The 13,835-nt window shown below is 50.0% G+C and overlaps 1 protein-coding gene across 1 annotated transcript in view; it reads left to right on the top strand.

The window, feature by feature from the left end:
- Window positions 1-13,835, top strand: part of LOC127058559 (sodium/nucleoside cotransporter 1-like) — a 46,888-nt gene that overhangs the window by 7,029 nt on the left and 26,024 nt on the right. The window contains exons 4-11 of the mRNA XM_050968703.1: window positions 196-385; window positions 5,894-6,035; window positions 7,246-7,359; window positions 8,381-8,458; window positions 8,865-8,945; window positions 9,498-9,578; window positions 10,114-10,239; window positions 12,039-12,169. Coding sequence (XP_050824660.1) covers window positions 196-385; window positions 5,894-6,035; window positions 7,246-7,359; window positions 8,381-8,458; window positions 8,865-8,945; window positions 9,498-9,578; window positions 10,114-10,239; window positions 12,039-12,169 — 943 coding nt within the window. The remainder of the gene's footprint in view (window positions 1-195; window positions 386-5,893; window positions 6,036-7,245; window positions 7,360-8,380; window positions 8,459-8,864; window positions 8,946-9,497; window positions 9,579-10,113; window positions 10,240-12,038; window positions 12,170-13,835) is intronic.

Here is a 13,835-nt window from a genome sequence, read left to right as displayed (position 1 = left end):
AGCCCCCAGGAATGGCTGGTCACTACACACTCATGAGCCAGCTCGCTTGACTGCAGTGAGATTGCTCTGTAGTGGTAGGGGTTGTGTGGTGAGGGATGAGGGAGGAATAGCTGGAGGCAAGGGAGGGTTTGTGAGAGCTGAGTCTGCCCACAGGCCCCTGAAGCTGCTCACTGCCTCTGCCCTGCTTCTCCTCAGCATACTTGGCCTATTTCATTGCGGCCTGTTGGCTGGACTTCCAGCGAGCCATTGCCTTGGTCGTTATTACTGGTCTGGTCATCTTCTTTGTGGTCTGGGGGCTCATTCAGAAACACTGTGGAGCAAAGCTGATGAAGCTTCTGAGCCCCTGTCGGAAATGTTGCCTGAAGTCCTGGCCATGGCTAAAATGGTGAGTCTGGCAATAGACACGTTATCCACCGAAAGCAGCTTTCTGCTGGGCTGCATGTTTCTCCAGGTGCATTGGGTCTCCATCATGTCAGTGCACACCCCTCCCTCCTCCAATGGTCATGGGACAGCTGGGCTGGTGTGCACACACAGAGGTTCTCTGTGAGCACACACTAACTGGGCTTGCGCTGGACTCCAGGGCTGGGGGCTGTGCTGAAGCTGGCAGACACATGCTGGCACACACTCCCACACAGACATGGCCCTAGAGGCCTCTATGGGGAGGGATCAGACAGCCATTCAAAGAGCAAACATCCCACCTTGGTTCCTGTGCCTTCGGCAGTATGGCTAATTTCTGGACTTTCCTGCCTTGCTGTGAAACACACGCTCACACAAGTGGCCCTGACTCACCCTAGTGGTCTCATTGGCTGTGGTCAGGCTACTTGTCCCCATGTAGACACTTACAGACTGTGATCAAGTCACCTCTTAACCTTCTTTTCGATGAACTAAATAGATTGTTTCTTTAGTCTCTCACTGTAAGGCTGATTTTCCAGACCTCAGATCATTCCTTTGGTTCTTTTTAAAAGTCTTTCAAATTTTTCAATATCCTTTTTGAAGTGTGGACACCAGAACAGGACCCAGTGTCCAGCAATGGCCTCCTCCATGCCGTATACAGATGTCATACCACGTCCCATTTGACATTACCTTGTTTGTCCATCTAAGAATCACATTAACTCTCTTAGCCACAGTATTGCACTGGGAGCTCATGTTCAGTTGGTTTCCTCTATGCCCCTACATCCTTTTCTGAGTCCCTGCTTTCCAGGACTTTAAAGGTGCTATAAGTTCTTTGAGCTAATATGTACGACTTTGCATTTGGTTGTGTTACAACGCTGATTGTGCAAATAAGTTCACCTTATCATGTGATCCAGGTCACTCAGGAGAACTGACCTGTCCCCATCATTATTTGCCACTCCACCAATTCTTGTGTCATCTGTAGATTTCACCGGCAATGATTTTATATTTTCTTCCAAATCATTGATAAAATATTGAGTAGCACTACGCTGAAAACAATAAAAATACTCTCACTGGATAACAATTTCCTTTTTACTACAGTTACATTTTGAGATCTACTCTTTAACCAGTTTTTTACTCCATTTAATATGTGCTAGGCTTTTTTATTCAGTATTTCATACAGGAGTTGGTCAAATGCCTTACAGAAATCTAAGTCTATTATAGGCTGAAAAATCGGGCTGGGGGTGGGGGGTAATAGGAGCCTATATAAGAAAAAGCCCCAAATATTGGGACTGTCCCAATAAAATCGGGACATCTTGTCACCCTAGTCTATTATGTCAGCCCACTTACCTTTATGAGCTAAATTTGTGATCTCATCAAAAAATGACTAGTTTGTTTGAGTATCAAAGGGGTAGCCGTGTTAGTCTGGATCTGTAAAAGCAGCAAAGAATCCTGTGGCACCTTGTAGACTAACAGACGTTTTGGAGCATGAGCTTTCGTGGGTGAATACCCACTTCGTCAGATGCATGCATCTGTTAGTCTATAAGGTGCCACAGGATTCTTTGCTAGTTTGTTTGACCAGATCTATTATCCATAAAGACATGTTAACTGGTATTAAAATAGAGGGTAGAGAACTTATTTAGCACAGAATCAAGATGTTGAGAGCAAAATTAGTCAAGGATCAAAGAACATGAAGAGAAGACATTCTTAGATTACCCAAATACCAATGCTAGGAGCCTGGGTAACTAACAAGAGGAGCTGGAATTGCTCATTTATGAACATACATTTTATTTTGTTGGTATTGGTCAAACCTAGTGGGATGATTCCCATGGTTGGAATGTGAAAAGCAATGATTATGGGGTGGGCCAAAAGGGAGAGTAAGTGGCCTTCTATGTCAAAAATGGCATTACTTGTTTCCAAGTCACTGACAATTCAGAAGAAAATTATTTTGAATATGTATGGATGAATATCCTAATAGATAAAACACAAGATGGGATATTAGTTGGTGTCTGCTACAGACCACCAAATGACTAGGGAATAGAATGACTAGCTCTTTATGGACCTATCTTCAATGGGTAGGAAGAAAAGCCATGTGATCATGGAGACTTCAGTCTGAGTGAAATATGCTGGAGGTCTCATGCTACCAGTACTAAAACACCTTTGGAATTTTCAAACATTATAGATGCCAGTTTCCTAACTCAAAAAGTGTTGCAGCCAACACGGGGGAATTCTTTATTCAATCTTGTCTTGACAGGTAAAGAGGAACTGATCACAGGACTGAAAATTAATGGTACTTTAGACAAGTGATCATGACTTGATCACATTTATAATGTGCAAGCAGAATAAAGTCCAAATGAGTAATATATATACCTGGTGCTTTAAAGGGGCCAATTTCACAATGCTGATGAAACAATTATGAGCCAAATCAGTTGGGAGAAATTTAAATTTAACCAGAAAAAGGTAAATGCTTATTGGGAATTGTTTAAGAACACCTTACTAGAGACCCAAAAACCCCACAATGCCATCACTGAAGAAGGCCATACTGGTTAAAAAATGGATGTAGTTTAGAAGGGTAATGAAGGCAGCTAAAAAATAATATAGCTAGATAGATAGAAAGAAAGAAAGGGAAAGTTGATGATAATAAATATAAATCAGAAGCTAGGAAATGTAGAAAATTGATAAGGGAATCAAAGGGACACAAGATGAAATCTATGGTCAGCAGAATTAAGGATAATGAGTTTTTAAAGTATATCAGGAACAAAAAGAATCCTCACAATGGCATTGGTCCATTACTACATAGAAATGTATCATTATCGATAATAATGCAGAAAAGGCAGAAGTGTTAACTAGATATTTCTATTCTGTATTTGGGAAAAAACAGATGAGATAGGTCTAACATATGAGGATGATGATGATAACACTTTTTCCAATCCACTACTATTTGAGGAGGATGTTAAACAGCACTACTAAAGTTAGACATTTTTAAATAAGCAGGTCCAGATAACTTGTATCCAAGAGTTTGAGAAGAGCTGGCTGAGGCACTTGTTGGACCACTAATGTTGATTTTCAGTAAGTCTTGGAATATCGGGGAAGTGCAAGAAGACTGGAAGAAAGCTAATTCTGTGCCAATATTTTAACAGGATAAACAGGAGGATTCCCATAATTATAGCCCTGTCAGCCTGATGCTGATCCTGGGCAAGATAATGGAGTAGCTGAAACGAGACTTGATTAATGAAGAATTAAAGGAGGGTAATGGAAATTAATGCCAATCAACATTGGCTTATGGAAAACAGATCCTGTTAAACTAACTTGATTTTATTTATTTATTTATTTATTTATTTGCTGAGATTACAATTTTGGTTGACAAAAGTAATAGTGTTGATACAACAGACTTTTTAAGGCATTTGACTTGGTACCACATGACATTTTGATTAAAAAACCTAGAGAGATGAAATTCAAATGGCACTCGTTAAATGGATTAAAAGATGGCTAACTGTTAGGTCTCAATGTAAATGTAAACAGAGAATGTCTTGGAAGTAAACATAAAATCATCACTGATAAAGTTGGCAGATGATACATAAACTGAGGGAGTGGTAAATAACAAAGAGGACAGGTCACTAATACAAGAGCGATCTGGATTGCTTGGTAAACTGGGCACAAGCAAACAATGTGTGTTTTAATGTAGCTAAATATGAACGAATACATCTAGGAATAAAGAATGCAGGCCATACTTAAAGTACGGGAGACTCTAGCCTGGGAAACAGTGACTCTGAAAAAGATCTGGGAGGTGTGATGGTTAATCAGCTGAACATGAGCTCCCGGTGCGACGCTGTGGCCAAAAGGGCTAATATCATCCCTGGATGCATAAACAAGGGAATCTTGAGTAGGAGTAGAGAGATTATTTTACTTTTGTCTTTGGCACTGATATGACAACTGCTGGAATACTAGTTCCACAACTCAAGAAGGATGTTGATAAATTTGAGAGAGTTCAGAGAAGAGTCATAACACTTGTTAAAGGATTAGAAAACCTACCCTATAGCGAGAGCCACAAGGAGCTCAATCTATTCAGCTTATCAAAGAGAAGGTTAAGGGGTGACTCGATCACAGTCTATAAGTACCTACATGGGAACAATATTTAATAATGGGCTCTTCAATCTAGCAGACAAAGGTCTAACACCATCCAATGGCTGGAAGTTGAAGCTGGACAAATTCAGACTGAAAATAAGCTGTAAATTTTTAATAATGAGATTAATTAACCATTGGAACAACTTACCAAGGGTCATGGTGGATTCCCCATCACTAACATGTTTTAACTCAAGACCGGATGTTTTTCTAAGAGATCTGCTCTAGGGATTATTTTGGGGAAGTTCTCTGGGCTCTGCTGTACCAGAGGTCAGACTTGATGAGCTCTGGTCCCTTCTGCCCTTGGAATCTGTGAATCTATGACTTAATTATACTGCCACCATTAACTTTTTTACTGAGTTCATCCCATATCAACCTATCCATGATTTTGCATAAGGTCTATGTCAGGCTAACCAGACAATAGGTACCTGAGCCAGTGTTGGAGTCCTAAAAACACAAGTGCTGGAACGCAAGTCAGTGGGAGGCCCCGGTAGGGAACAGAAGTTGGATGGTAGTGGGGGAGCTGGGCAGAGGTGGGAATAAGGACAATGCAGGGTTCTGGGAGAAGCCCAAAGGAGCAGGGTGACTCCCCACAGAGAACATCCCATCCCCGCATCCCCCCTACCTTTGCGTGACTCCTGCTTCCTGTGAGGGGTTCAGGTGTCCCCACTACCCAGCTCCCGAAGTTGTCCAGCACTACAGTGAACGCCCGGTCCTGGTGCAGCATCCTGGCTCCCTCTGTGCTGACCCACCACTGAGCAGCGTCTACCTGGGCCTGGCACCCACACCTGACATCTTGGAGGATGCTCCACAGCGATGGAGGGAAAGGACCCACTTGGACTGGGTCCAGCAGAAGTATCACAATGCTGTTCCAAATCTTAGGAAAGCGCCAGGACAGTATTCTAGCATGACTTGACGCTGACCTGAGCAGGATCTTATATTGCTGAGGCCAAGTCATCATCTGCCAGGTTGGGAAGGAGTCTCCTTACCAGCCATGAATGGTAGAAAGTGTCACCTACTGATGCTGCTGTGAGAGCTCGGTGATAGCGAGGCACCCAGGAGTCTTCTACACTGCAGACTGACCAACTGGGGGGCTTTGTCTCCAACGAGAGGAGATGGCAGGCTCCTGTAGGAATATTCCTCAGCCATTCAGCATGACCTCCCTCCTCCTTGGGGCTAACTTCAACCAGCCACTGCCACTGGGCCAGCTTGGGGACAGGATGTGATTGTGTGTGGTGAGGGACAAGTAGAGTGTCAGCGGCATATTGCTGGCAATGAGCTCTTGTCATCTCACTGGAGGAAGAGAGCTGATCCTCATGCTCCCAGGAGTTCCTGCAGCCAAGTCAGCTGGCCAACTTGCTGTCTGGTTCTTCCCTTGCAGGGTGTTCTGGCTGGCCATTCTGGTTGGTCTGGTCACGTGGCTGGTTCTGGACACCTCCAAAAGGCCAGAGCAGTTGATTTCATTTGCTGGCCTCTGCGCATTTGTTCTGTTCCTCTTTGCCTGCTCCAAGCACCATGCTGCAGTAAGTGGATGTGTTTCCTTTGGGTGCTGCACTTCCATGCAGGAAGGACTGGCGTGGTCCAATGCTGCAGATGCTGTTTCTCCAAGGGAAGGTCTCCCTGACCAGCTCAGCTCTGGCTTGTCCTAGGGGCTGAAGGCAGAAGCTGTCTCTGGGAGCATGCACACCCTTGTACTGTTTGCATTTGTTATCTCCTGGTGCCCCGTAGAAGAAGCCTCTGGGGCACCAGCGGAAAACAGGGAGGGCATGCAGCCAGCAGAGCTCACTGGCAGAGATCAGAAAGGCAGCATGGCCAGAGAACAGAGCATAGGCCACCAACGCCTCTGAGCTTGGGCAATAAGTTCCCCATTGACCTCCACCTGCAGTGGAGACAGAAATATTGACCTAGGGCCAGAGTTACAAGGAGGTTCAGGCACCTCTAGATGCAGATAGGCACCTAGTGGGGTTTACAAAGCACCCAATTGAGTTCAGCACCCAACTCCCATTGTCTTTTAACCTCACCTGAGTGGGTAATCTTGAAAATCCCACTGGGTGCCTAGCTGAAACATTAGGTGCCTAAATACCTTTGTAATTCTGCCCCCTCCCCCACCCATTTCTTGTTCAGTGGGTCAGGCTGTGCTCTGGGTCACAGTAATGCAAGGCCATTGACAGCAAAGCGCATCTGAGAGTGAGCCTGGCATGTGTGCAAAGGGTGATGTGTCCTTACATGGAGGGATTGTTCACCTGGCACCCATTCCCCCATTGGCACCATCTCATTGTCTGTCTCCCTGGCCCCTTCCTCTGCTCTCTCTCTGTTTTCTCCTTGGTTTCCTCCCATTCCACCTCCTTATCCTGCTTTTTCAGAGTGCACTAGAGCCCATGGGATATTCAGAAAACCTTGCCTCTCACTGGCAGGGGCCTGGTCAGCCAAGCAGAGGTGGAGGCTCACTCTGGACTGGAGGGATCCCTTCAGAGAAGGGGGGAAGTGCATCTTGCAAGAGGCTCCCTCAGCCCAGCACGGTGGGGTCAGTGCTCAGATCCCTCACCTGGTCCTACCTGCTGTCTGTCTGGGTGTTTCTATGACACCCATCACCATGGCAGCTGAGTGCCTGCTGGCTCCTCCCATGAAATGACAGTGGGGCTTAGAGTCTTATATGACTAACAGAGTCTAGAAGCTGGAGTGGGAAGACGATGGGACTCAATACATAGAGCACTGCTTTGGTCTTGGTCCCAGGTGCCCTGGAGAGCCGTCTTCTGGGGCCTTGGCCTGGAGTTCGTTCTTGGGCTCTTTATAATCAGAACGGATCCTGGATTTGAAGCATTCCAATGGCTTGGCAATCAGATCCAGGTACTGAGTGCACTGCTGCCAGACGGTAGGGGATGTTTGAGGTGGAGCGGGGAGAGGGCATGGAGGTGAGGTGGGATGGGCGTATTTGGAGTCAGTGGAGATGGGTTTGGAGGTGGGAATGGGGTGGGTGTAGTTGGGGTTGGAGGTGAGGCTGGGGTGAAGTTGCGTATGGAGGTGGGGCTGAGAGGGTGGTGGGGTGGAAGATCAAGGTAGGGCTGGGGCTGGGGTGGAGGATGGGGGTGGGGCTGGAGGAGTGGCGTGGAGGTGGGGCCAGGTGGGCGGGCATGGGGCTAGGTTCTAACTATTCTTTATTGCTCAGGAGATTGAAGCTTAAGCTGGTGTTGGCCAATAGCCTGCAGGCCAGGCCATCACAGGGACCTGGTGTGACAAGCTGTTCCTTATCTGTAGCAGGAAGCTGGGCAAGGAGTGGGCCTGGCATTGGGCAGGAGCAGTGCAGAGAAGCAGAGGGAGGCTGAACAGTTCTAGGGCTAGGGCTAGTAAAGTTCCTTGTTCGGTGTTAGCTGAAAATGGCTCCCTCTGTCCTATGGCCCCACAGGCTCTGGCCCTTCTCTCATGTTGTTGGTTCCCATAAACTTGTCAGTAAGTGGTGGCTTCTCAACTCCAGTGGCCCTCAGTGTCCTGGCACCCAGGAGGCAGCCTCCCACCTCGTTCCCTTATCTGGGCCTGACTCCTTGCCACAGAGACCCTGATGCTGCCATGAAGTCCCTGGTGGGTGCTGCAGCCCTTGCCTCCAGATCATTTGTCAGGCCGCTAACACCTCCCTTACATTCCTGGATCTCCTCCAGTTCCCCCTCCTCCACTCTGTCCAGGGCAGGGGCTCTAGAGGCTTCCCCATGCCATGCAGTGCACACTGGGGCAGGAAGGATTGTTGCTGTGATCCCCAGGCAGGGCTAGAGAGCTGTGTGAGGGAGGGGGCTTGGGATGACGGTCATGACTGAAGAGGCCTTGTGGCATATTCTCCGTAGCACTGTTCCCCAACATGTACCATCTCCCCACACAGATCTTTCTGAGTTACACCACCGCTGGCTCCAGCTTCATCTTTGGGGACAGACTGATCACGGAGGCCTTTGCCTTTCAGGTCAGCATGTGGGTCACAGGGAGGACAGTGGGTGTTAGGAACTAGCTTTCCTTTGGCCTGGGTCATCCTGCCAGGCCTATGAGGGGAGGCCACTGGCACAGCCCGGGAAGGAGGAGCACGAGGTGTTGAGCAGCCCTGGCTCTCATTCTGTTATTCTGTGCCTGCAGCCAGAGATGGTACTGTGATATCCTCCTTCTACCTGCCATGCAGCTCTGGCACTGCTGGAACCCCAGTTCTCATGGGCCATCCTGTGGACTATTCTGTGCTCTCTGACTCTGCGCCACGTCATGCCCAGCTGCAGGCACTGGGGCGAGATGTGGGGCTTCAGCCTGTTCTCTGCCACAGGCTCCCAGCAAGCCCTGCTCGGCCCCTGTGCTGACCCTGTGCACTGCTGTTCTGCCTGCAGGCTTTACCGATTGTCGTGTTCTTCAGCTGTGTGATGTCCATTCTCTACTACGTTGGCCTCATGCAGTGGCTCATCCTGAAGGTAAGGCCAAGCCTGGTGTCTCGGGGGATTGTAGCTCTGGTACAAGGGGGGATTGATGGCAGGACCTGCTCCTCCTGCATGTTGCCTGGGGCTGTACAAGTCTTTGTGCCCCAGTGTTCATGTCACTACCCCGTCTGTCCCCCTGTCCCGCCTTGAAATAACCTAGACTTTGGCAGATGGAGCCCCTGCCAGGGTACTCGGGTTAGCCAGCTTGCTGGGAGCCCCAGCTCGCAGTATGGCACCCACACAAGTCCCAGAAGCTCCTGGCACTGGCAGGTTGGGGCAGCAGGAATCCTTAAGAAAGGGGAACACATGGCTGGAAGCTTTATATTAACATAGGACTCAGCCCCAGAAGGGCTGTCCCGAGATCTCAGGAGCTCCCGTGGGGCTGTGAAAAGCCCTGGTACCAGAGCACTCATCCCTGGATCTCTACCTCAGCCATATGTCTTGGATCTGGGCCCACACCCAGGCAGGGTCTGACCTCTGGGGACAAAGCCTTTGTGAAATGTCCTGGATTTGTCCTGATACTAAGCCCTGCCTGCTTCCCTGCAGATCTCCTGGCTGCTGCAAATCACCATGGGTACTACGCCCACTGAGACTCTCAGTGTGGCAGGAAACATCTTTGTAGGACAGGTAAGAGCTTCTGGGAGGCAACCTAGCATCCCTCAGGCTGGGCAGCACCAGGACATGACCACCAAGCACCTCACACCCCACACAAGGGGCAGAGTGCCCCCTGCTCTCCATACAGAGCCATGCCCTGCAGCAGGGAGCAGCTGCCGTGTGGTGTTTCTCCTGAGCCCTCACAGCCAGGAAAAGTAGAGATGTCAGGGTCCTCTCCACAGCCTCTGGGTCCCTCCCAGTCCCTTTGGAGGTGCATGTCTCAGCCCCATGACGGAGACCAGGCCATTGGAGACCAATGGCCTGGTCCCATTTCCCCTGTCAGAGGGCAGTCTCCTGGGAGGCCATGCTGCCGTGTGTGCTATGGACCAATCTAGCCTGCTCACTGCTCCAGAGGATGTGCTCAAACTTCCCCCAGATCCCTGGGGAGACATGAGCCCCAGGGGTAATGCTGTGGGGTGACCCCCTCTGCCCAGGGCACAGCTGGCCAGGGAGGTATCTCTTATTCTGTGAATCGGCTGGACCCTCATTGTCTTTTACTCTGGTGCAGACAGAGGCCCCGCTGCTGGTCCTCCCCTACCTGGCAGACATGACACTCTCAGAAGTCCATACAGTGATGACCGGGGGCTTCGCCACCATTGCCGGCAGTGTGATGGGAGCCTACATGTCATTTGGGGTGAGCGCAGCAGTCAGCACCCATAGACTCATAGATTCATAGACTTCAAAGTCAGAAGGGACCAACGTGAACATCTAGTCTGACCTCCTGCATAAAGCAGGCCACAGAACCTTACTCCTCCACTTCTATAACAACCCCCTAACCTATGTTCGAGTTATTGAAGTCTTCAAATTGTAGTTTGAAGACCTCAAGCTGTAGAGAATCCACCAGCAAGTGACCCGTGCCCCATGCTGCAGAGGAAGTCGAAAAACCTCCAGGGCCTCTGCCAATCTGCCCTGGAGGAAAATTCCTTCCAGACCCCAAATATGGCGATCAGCTAAACCCTGAGCATGTGGGCAAGACTCACCAGCCAGCACTCAGGAAAGAATTCTCTGCAGTAACTCAGATCCCATCCCATCCAACATCCCATCACAGAACACTGGGCCTACTTATCTGCTGATATCAAAGATCAATTGCCAGACTCCCAGACTCCCTTGCCTCAGTGCAGGAAGCGATATCCCGGCTGGGCTTTACCCAGACAGGCTGACTTTTGCCTTCTGTGTCTGGACACCATTTAGGGTGGCCAGGTGCCTGGTAAATGGCACCTGAACCAAAAGTCCGGGGCGAGGCCTTGGGGGAAGAGGTGGGACAGGGATGAGGCCTTGGGGGTCCAATTACCAGCAATTAGAAAGGTGGCAACACAATATCTGTACCTAGGCTTCTCGCAGCATATATGCCATGGGGCGGGGTGGGCAAACTTTTTGGCCCGAGGGCCATATCTGGGTATGGAAATTGTATGGCGGGCCATGATTATTCACGAAATTGGGGGTTGGGGTGCGGGAGGGGGTGAGGGCTTGGTCTGGAGGTGCAGGGTCTAGGGTGGGGCCAGAAATGAGTTCCTGGTGCAGGAGGGGGCTCTGGGCTGGGGCAGGAGATTGGGGTGTGTGGGGCGCGGTGAGGGCTCCAGCTGGGGGTGTGGGCTCTGGGATGGGGCTGGAGATGAGGGGTTGGGGGTGCAAGAGGTTGCTCCGGGCTGGGACCGAGAGGTTCAGAGGGCAGGAGGGGTTCAGGGCTGGGGAAGGGGTTGAGATGTAGGAATGGGTCAGGGGTGCAGGCTCCAGGAGGCATTTACCTCAAGCAGCTCCCAGAAGCAGCGGCATGTCACCCCTCTGGCTCCTACGTGGAGGCGCAGCCAGGCAGATCTGCCCGCTGCCCTGTCCGCAGGTGCTGCCCCTTGCTGCTCCCATTCACCGCGGTTCCCGGACAATGAAAGCTGTGGGGGCGACGCTTGGGGTAGGGGCAGTGTGCGGAGTCCATTGGATGCCCCTATGCTTAGGAAATTGCCCCACTCCGCGCTGCTTCTGGGAGCCGCGCAGAGTGGGGCAAACCCCCAACCCCACTTCCCAGCTGCAGTGCCGGACCGTGGCAAGCCCTGGACCCCACTCCCCAGCAGCTTGAGGGCTGGATTAAAATGTCTGGTGGGCTGGATGAGGTCCCCGGGCTGTAGTTTGCCCACCCCTGCCATAAGGTCTGTGCAGGGGTCTTAGCACGTAGGGGGACTGGCACAAGGATTGCCATGGGGAGGCAAAGAGGCTGAGGGGGCAGGTAGGAGACAGACCTGCCCTCAGCCAGATGTAAAGTTCCCCAGGATGCACCTGAACGGCACCCATCCACAGCCCTGCCTGCCCTGCCATGAGAGCCAGCAAGCCCATTCCACAGGGGCATTCCATGGATTTCTTTGGTTCCTCTCAGTGTGAGCTCAGCCCTGGGATGGGACAGAGGGCTGACCACTGGGAATGTCCCCATCGTGTGTGATACAGATCGACCCCTCCTCACTGATCGCTGCCTCTGTGATGGCTGCGCCTTGTGCTCTCGCCATGGCCAAGCTGGTCTACCCAGAAGTGGAAGAGTCCAAATTCAAGAGCAAGGAAGGCGTGAAGCTCGCTAGAGGGTGAGTGGTGTGGTGCTTGGGGCAGGGGGAGCTAACACGCAGCTGGCACAGGCAAGACTCCCTTGCTGTAGGGGCAGGTTGCAACAAGGTGACTCACAACCCTGGGTGCCCTGAGAAGTGTCACAGCTCCACACTACACTGCCTGGCCCTGCCCCTCCCAGCCTGACCTTGCCCCCAGCCCTTCCCTGCCCTTCCACACCCCATGCTGTCCTTCCCTGCTCTGCCTGGCCCTGCCTTACCTAGCCCGCCTTTTCCTGCCCTGTCCCACCCCTCCCCTCCCTTCCCTGCCCTGCCCTTCCCTGCACTGCCTTGACCTGCTCTGCCCAACCCTTCCCTGTGCTTCCTACCCTGCCCCATATTTCCTGCCCCACCCTGCACTGCCTGCCATATCCTGAATCCGGACATGCCCTACCTTGCCTTGCCCTGCCCCGCCATGCTCAGGAACTGCCCTACCCTGGCACGACTAACCTTGACCAACCCAGCCAGCCTGGCTCTCCCCACCCTGCAGACATGCCACTCCCATGCTCTGCTTAGCCCTGCCTCAAGCCCTGCAGCATGCGTGCCTGCAAATGCTCCCTCCCAACGCACCAGATAATCACTGTGACGGGCTGGATCACAGAAACCCCTTTGGGGCTGCCAGCTGATGTGCCAAGATTACTTCTGCCCCTGCTTTCTTGCTCTGGCAGCTTGGGACTTCAGTGCCCTGCCTGATTTGAGCCCGACCCCTTAGCCTGCTGCAAACCCAGACCCAGGTCTGAACCATGTCCCCTAACAGCTGTAGGCTTAATTGAAAGCAGCTTAAGAAGTGCTCCTGTCTTTAACACTCAGATGCCCAACTCCCAATGGAGTCCAAACCCCAAATAAATACATTTTACCCTGTATAAAGCATATACAGGGTAAACTCATAAATTGTTCATCCTCTATAACACTGACAGAGAGAGATGCACAGCTGTTTGCCCCCCCCAAGGTATTAATACATACTCTGGGTTAATTAATAAGTAAAAAGTGATTTTATTAAATATAGAAAGTAGGATTTAAGTGGCTCCAAGTAGTAGCAGACAGAACAAAGTGAATTACCAAGTAAAGTAAAATAAAATAGAACATGCAAGTCTATGTCTAATACAGTAAGAAAACTGAATACAGGTTCCTTATCCTCAGAGGAATTCCAATAAACTTCCTTTTACAGACTAGTCTCCTTCGGTCATAAACAGATAGTTAAGGGTTAACGTCTCTTTTACCTGTAAAGGGTTACAAGCAGTGAACCTGGACCACCTGACCAGAGGACCAATCAAAAGACAAAATACTTTCAAATCTCGGTGGAGGGAAGTCTTTGTTTGGCATTGTTTGTTTGTCGGTTGTTCTCTCTGGGTTCTGAGAGGGTAACCAGACCTACCTACAGGTTCTCTAATTTTCTATTCAAATAATAAGTAACAGTAGAAGGCGGTTTAGTCTTTCTGATTGTTTTTTTTATTTGCAAAGGTGTATTTTGCTGGAATGATTTTAATGTGTATTTGTGCTGGGGGGAAGGCTCCTCTCTAGTGTCTATAAGCTGAAAGACCCTGTAATAGTTACCATCTAAATTACAGAGACAACTTTTACTTTTTTCTTTCTTTTTATCAAAAGTTTTTCTTTTTAAGACCTGATTAATTTTTTCCCCTTGTCGAGG

Source organism: Gopherus flavomarginatus, chromosome 9 (genome assembly GCF_025201925.1).
Source record: "Gopherus flavomarginatus isolate rGopFla2 chromosome 9, rGopFla2.mat.asm, whole genome shotgun sequence".
Classification (NCBI taxonomy): domain Eukaryota; kingdom Metazoa; phylum Chordata; order Testudines; family Testudinidae; genus Gopherus; species Gopherus flavomarginatus.
The sequence above is the reverse complement of the archived record's forward strand: the minus strand, read 5'-3'. Positions and strand labels throughout refer to the sequence as shown.